Raw genomic sequence first — 15,216 nt, 5'->3', positions numbered from 1 at the left:
CTCCTCACCAGCATTTAGGGTACACCCAAGAATAGAACCTTCAGCTAATGGACAGTGCCTGGCACTGTGCTTCGTTTGAAACGGCAGGTGCCAAAAGCCAGATCCCAGTGCCTGCTGTTGTGAAAATGCAACACGGTGCCCTCAGTGGAAATACTGGAAATGACCACTAGGTGGAGATCTTGTGCCTTGAAATGCCTCCACTCAGTGCAGTCAACCTGCCTGCGGGGTGGAGCGCTGGGTGTGCCTCGCTGCCTAGCTCTGACCCTTTGGAGTTTCCCTCACCCTTTCTTTGCATCTGTATTTTGTTTTCCTCACTTATCTGGCTATAATACGGAAAAGCACATTTTGTTTTCTGTGCTATTTCTTGAATGTATTGAGTCAAGTTTCTGGTCCAGTTTTCACCGGTGGGGAGGGACCTGAGTGATCACGGGGGCACAGGGGCTGTGTCTGCCTGAGGGGGGCACACTGACGACTTAGTTGCATGATAAATTCACAGCTGGGCTGGGGTTGGGGTCTCGGGCCACATCTGTTTCCCTGTCCAGGAGCTGCGTTTCCATCTGTCTGTCTGCCAACTGTCCATCCACATGCCCCGTTCACCTAATTGGTCTTCCACCCAGCCATGCCCATCCTAACCCCTTTTCCATTTCTTTATGCTTCAGAGGAGCCTGCAGGTGTGGCCAAGCCTCCTCCAGCCACAGACCGTACGTGCTTTCACCTCTGGAATGACGAGGGAGTGGGCCTTGAGGTTTTTGCTGGAGGGGCAAGGGTGGTGGTTGCCGGGGAATTTTTTTGATTTGCCTGAGGTGGGATCAAGATTCCCCACTACAATCCCCAAGTTTACCTTTGGCTGTTACTTCTCAACTATGGTCGAATATGTAAATTGCTTGGAATGCTTCAAAGGCAATTCCCTCCCACTCTCTATACCGCTTCCAGAATCTGCTGGGCCCTGGAGCTTAAGTTCACTTTCTTCTGTAGGGAGGGGGTGGAGTAGGCAAGGGGGTCCATGATGAGGCAGGGGCAGTATAAGTCTTCTCGGGGACCGGGAGGAGGCCAGGGCGGGTTGAAAACTCTTGAAATTTACAAGGTAAATTATAATCGAGATGCTTAGTACAAGTAATTAGTCATGCTCACAGCAGTTTCATCAGGCCTCCCACCCTTGTCCCCAATGCCAGAGCCCTGCTGTGCTGGGGACTGGAGGACAGGTGATGCTGGGTGTGGGGCTCTGGGGGAGGCATGCTCCTGCCTTCTAGTTGGTGATATCTTATTCCTTGAGGATGGGCCCAAGCCCTGGAACTCACCCCCAGGGCCTGAGCACTCAGAGTTTGCAGTCAGTCCTTGGGTCTGGCTCAAGTACTTCCTTGGTGAGACCACTTATTTTGTGTCTACCTTGCCCTACACGTACTCATATGGACTGGAGCATCCCAAATGGTACCTGCTCCTGGGCTCACCTTCCACCTTTGCCATTCTGGAATTGGCCTCTTTCTCCTTCTTCTGAAAGGGGCACCCTGGCTTTTCAGGATTCTCAGAATCTGGCCAGTGACGTCCCGTCCTGGGAAACTTGGCTGTCAGCTGGAAAGTCATGACATTAACAAAAGAGGGCCTCCAAAAAGGATGGAAATGATGTGGAGAAAAGATTTTCCCTCATCATTAGTATAATTCTCAAGCTCTCCTCCAACTTGCTCCACTGAAAGATGGTCCTTTGCACAATGTGGGGGAGGGAGAGGAGGTGCCAGAATGAGTCAAGTCTATTAGATGGTCTGTTTCAACTTCGTAAGGATACAGGGATGGAGGAGACATATGCCTGGGGGCCACCCTGTGTGGGGGGTGACATCGAGCTGGGTCCCCTTCCTAGTCCCTGGGAGACGGCATCTCTGGTCACCAGCCCCTTGGGCCTCCTTGTGGAGGCGCTGAGCCCTAGCTTTGCATGCTGGCTGAGCGCATGTGCTTTGAGGTGAGACCATTTTGGGTCATGCCTCTTTGTAGTCATATATTCCTTTGCATCTCTCGGCCTCAGTTTCCTCATCTGTAAAATGAGACTAATAAAAACAATACAAATGTCCACATCTCAGCATGGTGGTAAGGATTAAAGGGACTTATGGGAGACAGTGGTAGCTTTCATAGGTGTCACTATTTTTTATACATTTACGGGGGCTGCATCCTGTGCACGTGCGCGGAAATGAGAGCTGGGGACGGGCCTGAAGGTGGCTGGATTGAGTGCTAGAAATCTCGACTGGTCCAGCCCCTTTGATCTGCACTTGTGTCTCCCAGTGGATGATCATCTGGGCTTCCTCCCCACCTTTGGGCCCTGCTATGTCAACCTCTACGGCAGCCCCAGGGAGTTCACTGGCTTCCCGGACCCCTATGCAGAGCTCAACACAGGCAAGGTGAGCCAGACAGGAACCCATGGCCCCCTGACCCCCGGGCCTGTGTGGAGGGTCTTTCTGCCTGGGCAGCATCTGCGGTTGGGCTGGACTCCAAGGTCCTGATGGGAGTTGAGTGGGCCCAGGGCCAGGCAGCCACCCCCTTAAAGAACGCTTCTTCCTCCTGGCCCCCTCCTGGTCCCTTCTTCCCACCCACTCCCTTCCCTTTTCCTGTCCTTCGGGGCCAGCCTGACACCCCCTCCCCAATTTTCCTGGCCTTTGAGGGGCCAGCCCCTATCCCTCTCAGGTTTCATTCTCTCTGGCTAGTTTGGACTCTGGTGCTGACCATCTCGGTGGCACGTCCCTGGAACTCTCTGGGCCACCGTTTCCTCACCCGCAGAGTGATGGGGTGTGGCTCAGGGCCCTCCTGGTGCCTGGAAGATGAGTGACCCCAGGGCCAGATCAGACTCCTTTCCTTCCCCTCCTCCCCTCCACTGCCCCTGCTCCTGCTGACCCAACCTCCCCTCTCAGGGGGAAGGCGTGGCCTACCGAGGCCGGCTCCTGCTCTCCCTGGAGACCAAGCTGGTAGAGCACAGTGAGCAGAAGGTGGAGGATCTCCCTGCAGATGACATCCTTCGGGTGGAGGTGAGGGGCGTGGCCCTGGGAGGGGCCAGGAGGGCGGTGGCTGAGTGGGGCTGGTGGAGAAGGGCTCAGTTCCATCCACACTCAGGTGCCTTCACACCTCCTGGCCTCAGAGTAATCCAACACCTACCCTGTCTCCCTAAGGAGTGTTTAGAGGCTCAAAGAAGGTAAATGAAGGTATTTTAAAGTCTAAAGCTCGATGCAAAATGAGAGGCTATTTTATAGTAATAATAATGTAAGAACAGCTAACACTTATTAGTCACTGACTGTGTGTCAGACACTATGCTGGTGACACTCTTGATGTCATTGAGTCCTCCCAACACCTGTGAGGTGGCTGCCATGAGTACCTCCATTTTATAGATGAGGAAACTGAGGCTCAAATGTAGCAGAGCAACAAGTGGTGGAGCTGGGCCTTGTGTCCAGGAGGCAACTGATGGAGTCCTCATGGTGGTTTACACTTTCAGACCCTGTAGTCAGACAGTGCTGGTTCAAGTTCTGACTTGACCACTTATCAGCTGTATCAGTTTCCCTATATGTAAAGTGGGGGTGATAATTATATTCACCTCGTAAGATTGTTGTGAGAATTAGATTAATGCATACTTGCATGCAGTAAACACTCATAAGTGTTAGTTGTTATCACTGTGTACCTTATCTAAAAACCCAGTCCTGTAGTCCCTCTCCTCTCTGCCTTCCACAGAGGTGATCGTAAAGTCATCTTGGTTCAGGCTGGGACGTGTGGTTGAGCGCCTGCCGTGTCCTCAGCCCTGTGCCCGATGCCAGCGGGGACAATGGGATTTATTCATCCCATGCACGTGGCAGCCTGCGACGCTGCAGAGCTGGCTGGCACGGTGGAGAGCCTGAGTGGTGCGGGGCGGGTGCTCTGCACGGGGGCGTGGTGGGTTAGAGCCTTCGGTCCTGTCTGAACAGCAGATGTGGGACACCAGCCTCCCCCGGGGTGGTGGCGGTGCCACCACTGTTGGTTTGGATTAAGGAGCAGCATGACCCTTGGAGGTGCGGACCTTAGTAGAGGAACATGGCCAAACACACAGGCCTGGAGTGAGTGTGCTCAGTTACTAACCAAATCTGGGCTCTGGTGCAGAGCTGGACCACTGGCCTCCCATCCGTCCAGCCAGGATTTACTGGGTGCCAGGCATGGCTAGGACTTGCCAGACATGTGACCTCCCGATGCTCGTGTCTTCTTCCCTCCTCTCCGTGATCCCGTGGCTGCCCTCTCTGCCCCCAGAAGTACCTCCGGAGGCGCAAGTACTCGCTCTTCGCTGCCTTCTACTCGGCCACCATGCTGCAGGATGTTGACGACGCTGTCCAGTTTGAGGTCAGCATCGGGAACTACGGGAACAAGTTCGACACGACCTGCCTGCCGCTGGCCTCCACCACCCAGTACAGCCGGGCGGTGTTTGATGGTGAGGCCAGAGGCTGCGCGCCGGACTGGGACCCAGACCACAGAGCAGGGGCCAAGCCCTAAATCCTGTTCCCTGCGGAAAGCTGCCGGAGGCTCGCCCAAAAGCTCTGGCCCCGGGCACAGCTGTTCAGGGGATCCCCCAGTTGGTTCCCCCTGTGCCACTTCCCCCTGCTCATCTCCAAGTGTGTCCCTGCTACTGGTACCCATAGATTGGGGCTCTCAAAACCAGCAGTGGTTGGCATTGCTCTGGACCTGTGGCAGTCCTTATCACATGGTGGCTGTGGGGCTTGGTGTAGAGATTTTGGGGAGTGTGGGATTCCCGGGGTCTTTCTAACAGCCCCTGGGTTTTCTTTTTTTTTTAAGCTCTTTATTGGAATATGATTGCTTTAAACTCTTGTACCAGTTTTTGAGATACACCAAAATGAATCAGCTATATTTATACATTTATCTCCATATCCCCTCCCTCCTGCGACTCCCTCCTACCCTCCCTGTCCTGGCCCTCTAAGGCATCACCCGTCATCGAGTTGATCTCCCTTTGTTATACAGCAACTTCCCACTAGCTATCTATTTTACAGTTGGTAGTGTAAATATGTCTATGCTACTCTCTCACTTAGTCCCAGCTTCTCCTTCGCCCTCCGACCCACAACCCCATGTCCTCAAGTCCATTCTCCGCATCTGCATCCTTACATACAGCTCCATTTCATTCCTTTTTATGGCTGAGTAGTATTCCATTGTATACGCGTGCCACATCTTTATCCATTCATCTGTGGATAGCCCCTCGGTTTTGATGTCCGAAGGAGCCCTCATGAGAGCGGCAGCTATCTGTTCAACACGTGAAGGGAACTCTGTCACCTTGTCTGGCCCTGGGGAATGCTGGTCATGCCATGGGTGTCCACAGGAGTTCTTAGTAGGGGAGCAGGTGCCTGCATCCATCCCCCCCTCGGTCCCCCCACCCCTCCGCTCCTGGCTCAGCACCAAGCGCTTGGGTCCTTCCAGGATGCCACTACTACTACTTACCCTGGGGCAACGTGAAGCCCGTGGTGGTGCTGTCATCCTACTGGGAGGACATCAGCCACAGAATCGAGGCTCAGAACCAGCTGCTCCGGATCGCCGACCAGCTGGTGAGTGGAAGCCAGCTCCACCCGCAGTGCCCTGTGCACGCACCCCTGGTGGGTGTCTTTAGACCTGTCTCCATCGGTGCTAAGCCTGCAGACCTCATGGTGCCTGGGGTCGCCTGAGACCGGACCAGGCCGGGCTTGTGATCCTGTCCTGCGTCCTGGGAATGGAGGAGAGGGAGGGAGCACAGCCCTGGGGGCACCCCCAGCCTGATGTAGGAGACAGCACAGAGAAAGAGCGGAGAGAAACCGAGCTGGGAGCAGAGGACAGAGCCTGCGCCCATTCGTTCATTCATCAAATGCCTTTGACTCTTACCACGGCAAGAATTGTGCTAGAAACTTCTAGGTAGAGGATAGACATGGACAGGATGCTGCCTCTGCCTTCAGGAGTCAGCTTAGTAAAGGAGAGTGCAGGTTCACCCACCTCTTTCCTACAGAGGCTCAAACTTAAGTTCTGGTGATGCTCCAGGAGTCCCAAGGGAGGGGGGCTCCAAGGAGAGAGGGGGCCAGGGAGCGTCAGGAAGGCACCGCAGGGCAGCGAGGGGGCCACATCCAGTGAGGGCAGTTGGGAGCCAGTTAGGACGTCCTCACAGGGTTCCAGGGGAGCGTGCTTCAGCTCTGGGAAGGAGCTGACCTCAGGGAGAAAACGGGAGCACTTGAGCCGCAAGGACTTGGTGGTCTGTTGAGCTGGGGAGGAGGGGCTGTGAGGAAGGACTCCGGTGGCTGGGGAGTTGGGAAGCTGGGGAGAAGGGCAGGGTCTACGAGGTCAGGTGATGAGTCCTGTCTTGGATACGACCGGGGGTTACTGGTGGATCCTGGGAGTTGCCGGCCTGGCACTTGGCCAGAGAGTGGAGGAGAGTCCAAGTGGGCAGAGGTGTAGAGGCCCAGGGTGGGACAGCCTGGTGGTGGCCCGCGGCCCTTTCTGTGCGTGCATGGGGTGGAGGTATGTGGCCTGTGGGAACATGGCGAGGCAGCTGCGGCCTTGCTGTTGAGGCCTGCGAAGGGCAGGGTGGAGGGAAGGAGGTTGGAGAGGCTTGGGCAGGGGAGGAGGTGAGCACAGTAAGGGGGTACGGTGGAAAGGGAAGCGGGGGATGAGGATTTTAGAATGGCTGGGAGGCGATGCAGGCCCCAGTCAGGGGCTGTGGTGACCCCCGCTTTCCCTGAGACCCGCAGCTCTGTGGAAGGGAGGGGACCAGGCGTGGGAGAACTTGGGCTCGATGCTGTGCAAGTCTGGCATCGCTGGGCCAGCTGTTCTCTCCCAAGCCTGTCTCTGCGGGCAGGGGCTGGCTGTCCTTTCCAGGGCCTGCTGTCCCCAGCACGGTGGTGACAGGGTGGAGCGCACAGCACACGCTCAGGAAGGCTGAGGCGGGAAGGCTGTGGGGGACTGAGGGGCAAGTCCTTGGCCCGAGGGGTGTCCTGTGAGATCTCTGCCTCCCAGCTCAGGCCTGAGGCCCAGGGAGGCGAGCTCCTCGGAGGAGACCAGATGCACCTAACTAACCCTGGCCATGGGAGTTTGGAGAGGGAAGCCCTGTTATTGCAGATTGTCTGAGCGTTCCTGAAGGCAGGAGGACGGGATCTAAGCCTGCTTGGGTGGTAGGATCTGGAAAGGAGAGAGGGTGCCAGGTGGGGAAGCGGAGCCGAGGTCACTCACCTGTGGGACGGCAGGCCTGACTTGACGGGCGTGGAGAGTGAAAGGCGCGTGTGTGGGGTGGGAGTCCCAGGCTTAGGCATTTGGATCTGTTTGGTGTGGGGAACCCTGGAAGGCTCTTGAGCCGGGACAGATGCTGGTTTGCGGGGTCTGGGCTCTGTCTTCCTGGCTCTAGGCGCTCTCTCCTCTTTGGTGGGCCTGGGCCGCGGTGACAGAGCCGGGGGCCGAGGATCCGCCCCACGGTGCCCTTGCTGACCCCCGCCCGCCCCGTTCCACAGGAAGCCGGCCTGGAGCAGGTCCACCTGGCCCTGAAGGCGCAGTGCTCTGCCGAGGACCTGGACTCCCTGGTGGCTCAGCTGATGGATGAGCTCATCGCAGGCTGCAGGTAGGGGGTGCCTGGCACCCACGCGCCCTCCCCTCCTGGCCGGGCCGGGCCCTCTCCCCGGGAGTGATCGTGTGTGGCGGTGAGCAACGGCACGTCTCCCCAGCCACGCTTGGCCAGCAGTCCAGCCCATGCTGAGTCCAAAGGTGGTGGAGCCAGCGTGGGGAGTTGAAAAGGTGACATTTAGAGCAGGTCGTAAATCTCCCTGCAGCGGCGGCAGCTGCGGGCCCGGGCGGCCCGGCTCACCTGAATGGGGAGCATTGTGTCTCTGATCCCCGACCTCTTTATTTCCCTGATGGAATCTCCAGGAGGAGCTGGCCGGTGGGGGGGACGGCGCCCCTCCTTCCCCCAAGGCCATGTCGGGGACCATGGTTTCTGTTTAGCCTGCTGTTGACACGGCTGATTGTCAGCCTCAGGAAGAGGGGGCCCTGGGGGTGAAGGAGCATGGGGGGCTCCGGGCCCTAGGGCCCCAGCAGAAGGGGGAGCATCTGAGCATCTCATCCACAGCTGGGTGATTTGGGGGCTTACCACTCACCTGCTCTGAACCTTGGTCTCCTCATCTTCAACCTGACATTAAGAATAACTGCTTTATAACATCACACAAGCAAAATGCCTGGCCCTTAGGAAGTATTTAATAAACGGTAGCTGTAATTATTATTAAGAAGGAGACATAATCATAATATATATAATATTATTAATATCAATGATATTATTATTAAGGAGATTTAGATTTTCATCCTGTTAACCACCTTTGTGGCTTTGGGCAACTTCACTTCTCTGGACCTCAGTTTTCCCAGCTATTAAATGGACTGAATAATAAATAGAGGTCTTTCTACTTTCCATGGGATTAAGTGTGAATATATGCCAATGTATTCTATGCACCACTCTAAACCTTATCATCCCAGCCCCTGTCGAATGTATGAGAATCGGTGACTGTGGCCACCTGCCACAGTGCCCCTTCTGGTCCTTTGTACCCCAGCTGGGATGTGCACCTTTATCAGAAATGACCCTGGTGCCCTGCCCCACCCCGCCCCCAACAGGTAATTCACTCATTCTTCAAGCTCTCCTGAGGCCTGGCAGGCTCCAAGCCAGGAACCTAAAGCATGTTGACAAGGGTGCAGCTTCAGCCCTCCCTGGGGGGTGACGAGGCAGAAGTGAGCAAATGAAGGAAAGTGTGTTGGATGCTTGAGGCATGTGCCCTAGTAGCTCAGACCAGGTGCATCTTATGCAAATCTAAATCAGAGAAGCTTCCTGGAGGAGGGGATGCCTTACGTGAACTCTGGAGGGGGAAGAGTCGGCCTTTGGGGAGCAGACTGCCAGGCACAGATGCAGGAGCCCAAAATGCCTACTGCCTCTGGGGGCTACAAGGGAAGCTGCAGTCCAGGTGGGACGGTCCTCGAGGTTTGCTAAGGCGAGCTCAGCTCTGGAGGCTGTTGGAGGCACAGGGATTCCCAGGATTCAGACACTCACTCCGGCCATAGTGAGAGAGATGGGCTGGGGGTGGAGATGAGGGGCAATTGGATGAAGGCTTCACCCAAGGCAGGGACACAGGGACATGGGGTGAGAGAAGCAGAGGGGAGCATGGACTATTCAGGAGGCATCATGGAGGTAACAGCCTCATAAGGGGCACTTTCTGTGTGCCAGGTGCTCTTCTGAGAATTTCATATGTATTAGCTAATCATAAAAATCTTATGAGGTAGGAAGTAGAATGATTCACAGTTTGCAGATGAGGAAACTGAGGCATGGAGAGGTTAATTGCCCAGATTCACGCCTCTAGTATGTGGCTGAGCCCCCCTCGCTGTGCCGTTTTGTACCGGACGGGCTTTGAGGGTGGATTGAGTGCGGTGGCCCAGGGAAGGTCCAGAACCATCCCCTGGCTCTGGCCAGAGCAGGTGGGTGGAGAGCAGAGCCGTTTCTGGAGGGGTCAGTGGGAGAAGAGCGGGTTTGGGAGAGGCTGAGGAGCCCAGGGCTGGCTGTGTTGAGGGGCAGGTGCCAGTGGGCATCTGTGGTCTGGAGGTCGGAGGTCAGCATGAAGCTAGACAGGCACCCAGGGTGTGGTCAGCAGGAGAGGCTGCAGAATGCCTGGCTGTGCCCCACTGCCCGGCCTGACAGCCTCGGGGGCAGAGGGTGGGCCAGGGCTCTGGGTTCACTGCACTCTCCTCGTGACTCATACGCGTGGTGTGGACCTTGGCAGGCCCGAGGGGCCTGAACCATCTGAGATGGGTGGGTCCCAAGTCCTGGGCTACCACTCCGCTCTCTCAGGGCTCTGTTCTTGGCAGACTTGGCTAAAAAGGCTTCTGCCAAAGCCTGGTCCCCTTGAATCACTCTTCTGGGGGTAGACGGTGGTCAGGGGCTTCCTGGGGAGTCCTGGTCCCAGGTCAGGGGCTCATGAGGAGAGTCCCATCCCCTTGGGAGTGCACGCGTGGCTCTCTGGGGAGGAACGCTGGGCCTCAGGGCCAGCTCCTTCGGCATCACCCGAGGCCACCAATAGCCCTGGGGCTGCAGCAGGGGACCCCCCTCCCCGCCGTGCTGAGCATCGTCACAGCTGACAGCAGGGCAGCCGGGCGTGGGGGACGCGAGCCCACTGGCCGTACATGACACGGCTTCTCACCCTCCTCCCGCAGCCCCTGCCCGACATCCAACATCAGTGCCCTTTGTTTGGTCAGACCCCTTCCTGCCTCATCTTCCTGGGAGCCCCTCTCCCCCTGGCCAGTGGTACCCACTCTTTTCCTCCAGCTCAGCCTTCTCCTCTCATCACCCAACCCATGGATCCAACTGCCAGCCGCACAGCTCCACGTGGGTGCCCACCAGCACATCCAATTCATTCTCTGTGATCTTCCTAAAACTGTGTCGTGCCACCTCCACATCAGCCCTGCAGTGGCTTCTGCTGCCTTTAGGAAAAGCTGCCGCTCTCCTCCGATGGATGGGCCCCTCTGTCCCCACTGCCTGCTTTCTGGACCCCAGCAGTCTTGCCCTCCAGCCCTTCGGAGGCTCTGTGCTGACTCCTCCCCTCCCCAACCAGCTCCCACCTGCCTCTGAGACTTTGTCTTGCGTGCGTACTGCTTCTTCAGCCAGAAAGCCCTTCCTGCTCTTCTTGGCCTGACCAGCTCCTGCTGGCCCTGCCAGTGCAGCTCAAAGCCATTTCCTCCAGGAAGTACTCCAGGCTCTGAGGCTGCTCAGGGGGGAATCTAGCTTGTTTGCTGGTCTGTTCCAGGGGCTCCCCGAGGGCAGGGCTGGGTCTTGTCCCTGGACCCAGCCTCCAGCCGGGACCAGCAGAGCTGTTGCTCACGAGGAGTGAAAGGAATGACCCGGCGGCCAGTTTATCTTTCAGGCTGGACGCTGTCCGCTCCCAGGCGGCTGCCCCTGATAAAGGCACCCACTTACCGCAGGGGCAGGCAGCCATGCGGTGAGCAGCCCAGCTCTGCTCCCGGCCTGTGCTGAGCCCTGCCCTGGCCCGCCTGCCATTTCCAAGTCAGCTGGGGTTGGCAGGGCGAGTGCCCCTGCTTGGGATTGGGGCAGTGTCGTCCAGCCTCCTCTTCCGGGTCTCCCTGTCTTTCCGGACCCTGTTTTGGGCTTTGTGGAGGCGGAAAAGGGCTGAGACATCTTGTTTGCGGCAGGTACGGGTCCCGGCTGTTTTTTGGGGAGTCTTGGCTGGGCTGGTGGCCTCCATGAAAATCTCCCTTTGGTGGTCTGCAGGGCAGTCCCTCCCAGCTCCCGACTCAGGCCGGGAACATAAATCACCCCGGTTGGCTCGCGTCTCCGTATCCCACTCCAGACCCGCCTGCCCCCACCCTCAGGCCCACGCAGGCCTCCTTCCCAGCAGGCCCAGCCCAGGACTCTGGCCCAGGCCCCCCTTCAACCACCGAACGTGCCCCTCCAACGCGTCCGAGTGGGCTGGGGCTGGAGGCCGCCCCTCTCCTGGCCTGGGGCGGCCCCATCCGAGGCACCCTTGGGGCAGTAAATATTATATTACTACAGGGTGTGCAGTACGTGACCCGAGACAGGCCCCGGGGCTTAAGTTTCCCGAGATGGAGTTTGCGTACTGCTCCCCCCACCCTAAAAATTCAATTAAAAAAAATAACAGGAAAAATGTAGTGCGCCGAGGGCCTGCCAGCGTGGTGTATCTGGCGGCGGCGGTGCCGCTGCGCTCGGCGGTAATTGGTTCTGCATAGCTTGGGGAAATTGGCAGAAAAATAAATCAGCCGGGAGCCGGGAGTCGAGACATGCGGGGAGGGGCGCGTGAGGTGGGAGGGGTGGCTGCAAGGGGTGGGAGCAGATCTGGGGAGCAAGCGGGTCTGACTGATGTCCTGTTTGGGAGTCAAGGGCTTAGCGGGAGTGGGGTGGGGGTGGGGCAGCCCCCGCGTAGCCTCCGGCGAGGATCATCTAGAGGGGTCCTGCTTGCTGAGGAAGAGCACAGACGCCCCACCCACCCCATCCCATCCCATATGACCCTTGTGTGTGCGCTGACGGACCCCGGGGCTCGGTATGGCCAGGAGGAGCCACATAAAGGGCTTTTATAGGGAGCCCAGATGGGGGGCCCATCCTTTGGAGAGGGGGTGGTCAGAGTTCTTTGCCTCCACATGGGCCTGCGTTTAAACCCAACCCCTCTCCTGGAGGCCTCGGGCTGTGTTTCTGGGACGGCACGTACCCCCACCTCCTCTCCGAAGGCTTCCCGCAGCAGAGGGTTCTGGGAGGGGAGTTGTGGGGCCGCCCGGGGTCGACACATCTGTATTGCTGGCCGCCGGCCGCCCCGCAGCGTCGGCAGTGGCTTGTCAGGGGGCCATAAATGTCCTCCTCGAGGAAAGTGTGCGCACAGCAGAATGGATTCGTGTCAGCCCAAGGCAGCTCAGTGCTAGGACCTCCGCTCTAGGAGGGTGCCGGGGTAGGGAGGGACCCACCGGGCCTCTGGGGGCTTGCCGTCAGTCGGGCAGAGGGGACACGCGTGCAGAGGAGCTCACACAGCTGGAGGCTGAGGGTAGCCCCAGACGAAAGGGCTCGGGGACTTCAGAGCCAGAGGCACGCTGGCCAGCGTGGTTGGGGCGGGCTTCCTGGAGGAGATGGCTGGAGAAGGCACCCAGGGCACGTGGAGCCTCCAGTAGGCAGGCTGAGGGTGTGAGGCCTGTTGTGGGGGCCCGTGCACACGCGTGTACACACGTGTGTGCGTCTGGGCCTGGGCGAGCGCCGGGCTGTGCCCATCAGGAACATCCCGTCCGTCTGTCCGTCACAGCCAACCCCTGACTGATGCCGAAGAGACACCCTCCGCCACCCACCTGGACCATTACCTGTACCGGCTGCGCACCCGTCACCTGAGCCAGATCACCGAGGCGGCCCGGGCCCTGAAGCTTGGCCACCGGGGACTCCCCGCCGCCCTGGAGCAGGCTGAGGACTGGCTCCTGCGTCTCCGTGCTCTGGCGGATGAGGTAGCTGAGTCTGTGAGGTGCCTTCCTTCCTGCCTGGAATGTCAGAACTGGGAGGGACATGGGGAATGTCTGGACCGTGATGTAAACTGGCTCCATTGCTGGGCAACCTTGAGCAGGTGACTTAACCTCTCTGAGCCTCCATGTCCCCATTCACAGAAGGAGGACAGAGGATGTAACGGGATACTGGATGTTGTGGGACCCAGCACAGAGCCTGGCGTGTAGTAGGTGCTCAATAAATGCCTCCAAATGTGCTCAATAAATGTGCTTAATAAATGCTGCCAAAGTATGTCAGAGACAGAGCTGGGACCAGAATCCAGGGTGCCTGGCTCTAGGTCCAGTGCCAGGGACCCGACTCCTTCTCCCCACCAACCTGTCTACCCCTGGCCTCAAACTGGCCTCTCACGGGACGCTGTGTTTCCTGCCCTCCTGGATGCCCCTGAGCCCCAGGCCTGAGGAGGCTGCACCTGCAGTAACTTTGCACCTACACCCCAACCCTCTGCCCCCCAGGTCAGATGCCTCCATCCAGCTCTCCAGGGAAGTAGGCAGGCCATAGATTTGTCCAGAGTGAGGAGAAAGGTCTGCTCATACGTCACGGGCAGACACAGCTGCTGCCCACTCTGGCAAGAGCCATCTGGGACCCCTGGGGAGGGGGATGGTGAGAAAGGATCTCCCCAGAAGGAGTGTGCAGAGAAGGGCCTGAGAGGGGCTTCTGGAGGAGAGACTTGTTGAAGGGGAGGGGGAGTCCAGGAGATGGAAGAGGTGCTCAGGCGGGGAAGCAGCCTGAAGCATCGATCCCTGAGAGTCCGCTTTGGCTCGTCCGCAAGCAGGGCCTCAGACACGTGGCCAGTTACCTGGGGGCCACTGTGTTGCTCAGCCCCAGGCTGACCCCTGGCAGGGGCTGAGGACCATCCCCTCGGGTGGGTCACAGGCTGCCTTCCACATCTTGGCCCAGACCCTGAAGCTCTCAGCGTAGAGTGTGTTATGGCTGGGAGGGGTTAAGGTGAAACGGGTGCAATGCGCGGTGAGGGAGACCGGGGAGAGCCTTTCTCAAATGTGAGTGTGCATCAGAATCCCCTGGAGGGCCTGCTAAAACAGGGTGCAAGCCCCACCCGATCCCGCATGCCTGGGATGGGGCCTGAGAACTTGCATTTTCCACCAGCAAGTTTCCAGGTGCTGCTGCGTCTGCTCTGGGGACCACATTTTGAGAACCCTTAGTGTTGTGGTTAAGAACAGATATTTAGAATCAGACAAGCCTGGCTCCTAACTTCTTTGAGCCTGAACGTCCTTGCCTGTGCCTGCCTCCTGGGCTGCTGCAGGGATAAAGTGAGACCGCCTGGGAGGTGCTGAGGGAGGGCGCCAGCCTGTCAGTCTCAGCAGAAGCCCTGCTTCGAGACCCAGCCCCCCCGCCCCAGGACAGCACTCATCAAACTTAGGAGCAAATGGGCTTAGCCAACTGGCCACCGCCCCTGAGTGGCAGCTGGGAGCCGTTTTCACGCCTAGAGGCTCAGAGGGGCTCAAGGGCCCTGCTGTCTGGGCTCGGCACCATTTTCAGAACCCAGCAGGCCCAGGAAAGGGCCAGATCCCCAGGGTCCCCACTATTAGAGGGCGGAGGGAGGGAGTGTCCTCTGGGAAGGCGCACACCTGTGGGTTTGCTGCTGCTCTCTGGGGTGAGAAAGGGGGTGGTATCTTAAGTGTTATGTCATCTCTAGGGTCAAATCAGACCCTCTGATGTCTTCCCACCGGGAGCATCTATCTACCCCCCAGTGGAGGAGATCTAAGAACTTCGGGCTCCAGGCAGGAGTGTCTCTTCCCAGAAAACGTGAACGCAGCTCAGTGAATTCCTGGAGGGCTCCTCGTGTGAGCCAGGGGCAGCTTGACACCCTATCCTTGGGGGCTCATAGCTATTGAAGACAGCGGTGCCCCGCCAGCCCTGGGATGGCTGAGGGTGGGAGCTGGGAGGAGAGGCCTGGGGAGGCCGGCTCACGGTGGGCTGAGGATGTGGGCCGGGTGGTACCGTCCGCACCCTGACTGCCGCGCTCTCTCCAGCCCCAGAACAGCCTGCCTGACATCGTCATCTGGATGCTGCAGGGTGACAAGCGGGTGGCGTACCAGCGGGTGCCTGCCCACGAGGTTCTCTTCTCCCGGCGGGGCACCAGCTACTGTGGCAAGAAGTGTGGAAAGCTGCAGACGATATTTCTGAAAGTGGGTTGTTTTTCCTCAAGTCAAGGT

The 15,216-nt window shown here is 58.2% G+C and overlaps 1 protein-coding gene across 16 annotated transcripts in view; it reads left to right on the top strand.

The window, feature by feature from the left end:
• The window catches only part of DYSF (dysferlin), a 232,291-nt gene that overhangs the window by 105,888 nt on the left and 111,187 nt on the right, over positions 1 to 15,216 (top strand). For 8 of the 16 annotated variants that reach the window (XM_057741364.1, XM_057741357.1, XM_057741355.1 and 5 more), the window contains 8 exons: positions 660 to 701; positions 2,269 to 2,384; positions 2,892 to 3,005; positions 4,246 to 4,423; positions 5,419 to 5,543; positions 7,464 to 7,570; positions 12,795 to 12,987; positions 15,034 to 15,189. In XM_057741364.1, coding sequence (XP_057597347.1) covers positions 660 to 701; positions 2,269 to 2,384; positions 2,892 to 3,005; positions 4,246 to 4,423; positions 5,419 to 5,543; positions 7,464 to 7,570; positions 12,795 to 12,987; positions 15,034 to 15,189 — 1,031 coding nt within the window. The remainder of the gene's footprint in view (positions 1 to 659; positions 702 to 2,268; positions 2,385 to 2,891; positions 3,006 to 4,245; positions 4,424 to 5,418; positions 5,544 to 7,463; positions 7,571 to 12,794; positions 12,988 to 15,033; positions 15,190 to 15,216) is intronic. The other 8 variants (XM_057741366.1, XM_057741361.1, XM_057741359.1 and 5 more) reach the window with 1 other exon arrangement.

Source organism: Hippopotamus amphibius, chromosome 7 (genome assembly GCF_030028045.1).
Source record: "Hippopotamus amphibius kiboko isolate mHipAmp2 chromosome 7, mHipAmp2.hap2, whole genome shotgun sequence".
Taxonomy (NCBI): domain Eukaryota; kingdom Metazoa; phylum Chordata; class Mammalia; order Artiodactyla; family Hippopotamidae; genus Hippopotamus; species Hippopotamus amphibius.
Note: the sequence above shows the minus strand (reverse complement) of the source record. Positions and strands in the feature narration are given on the sequence as shown.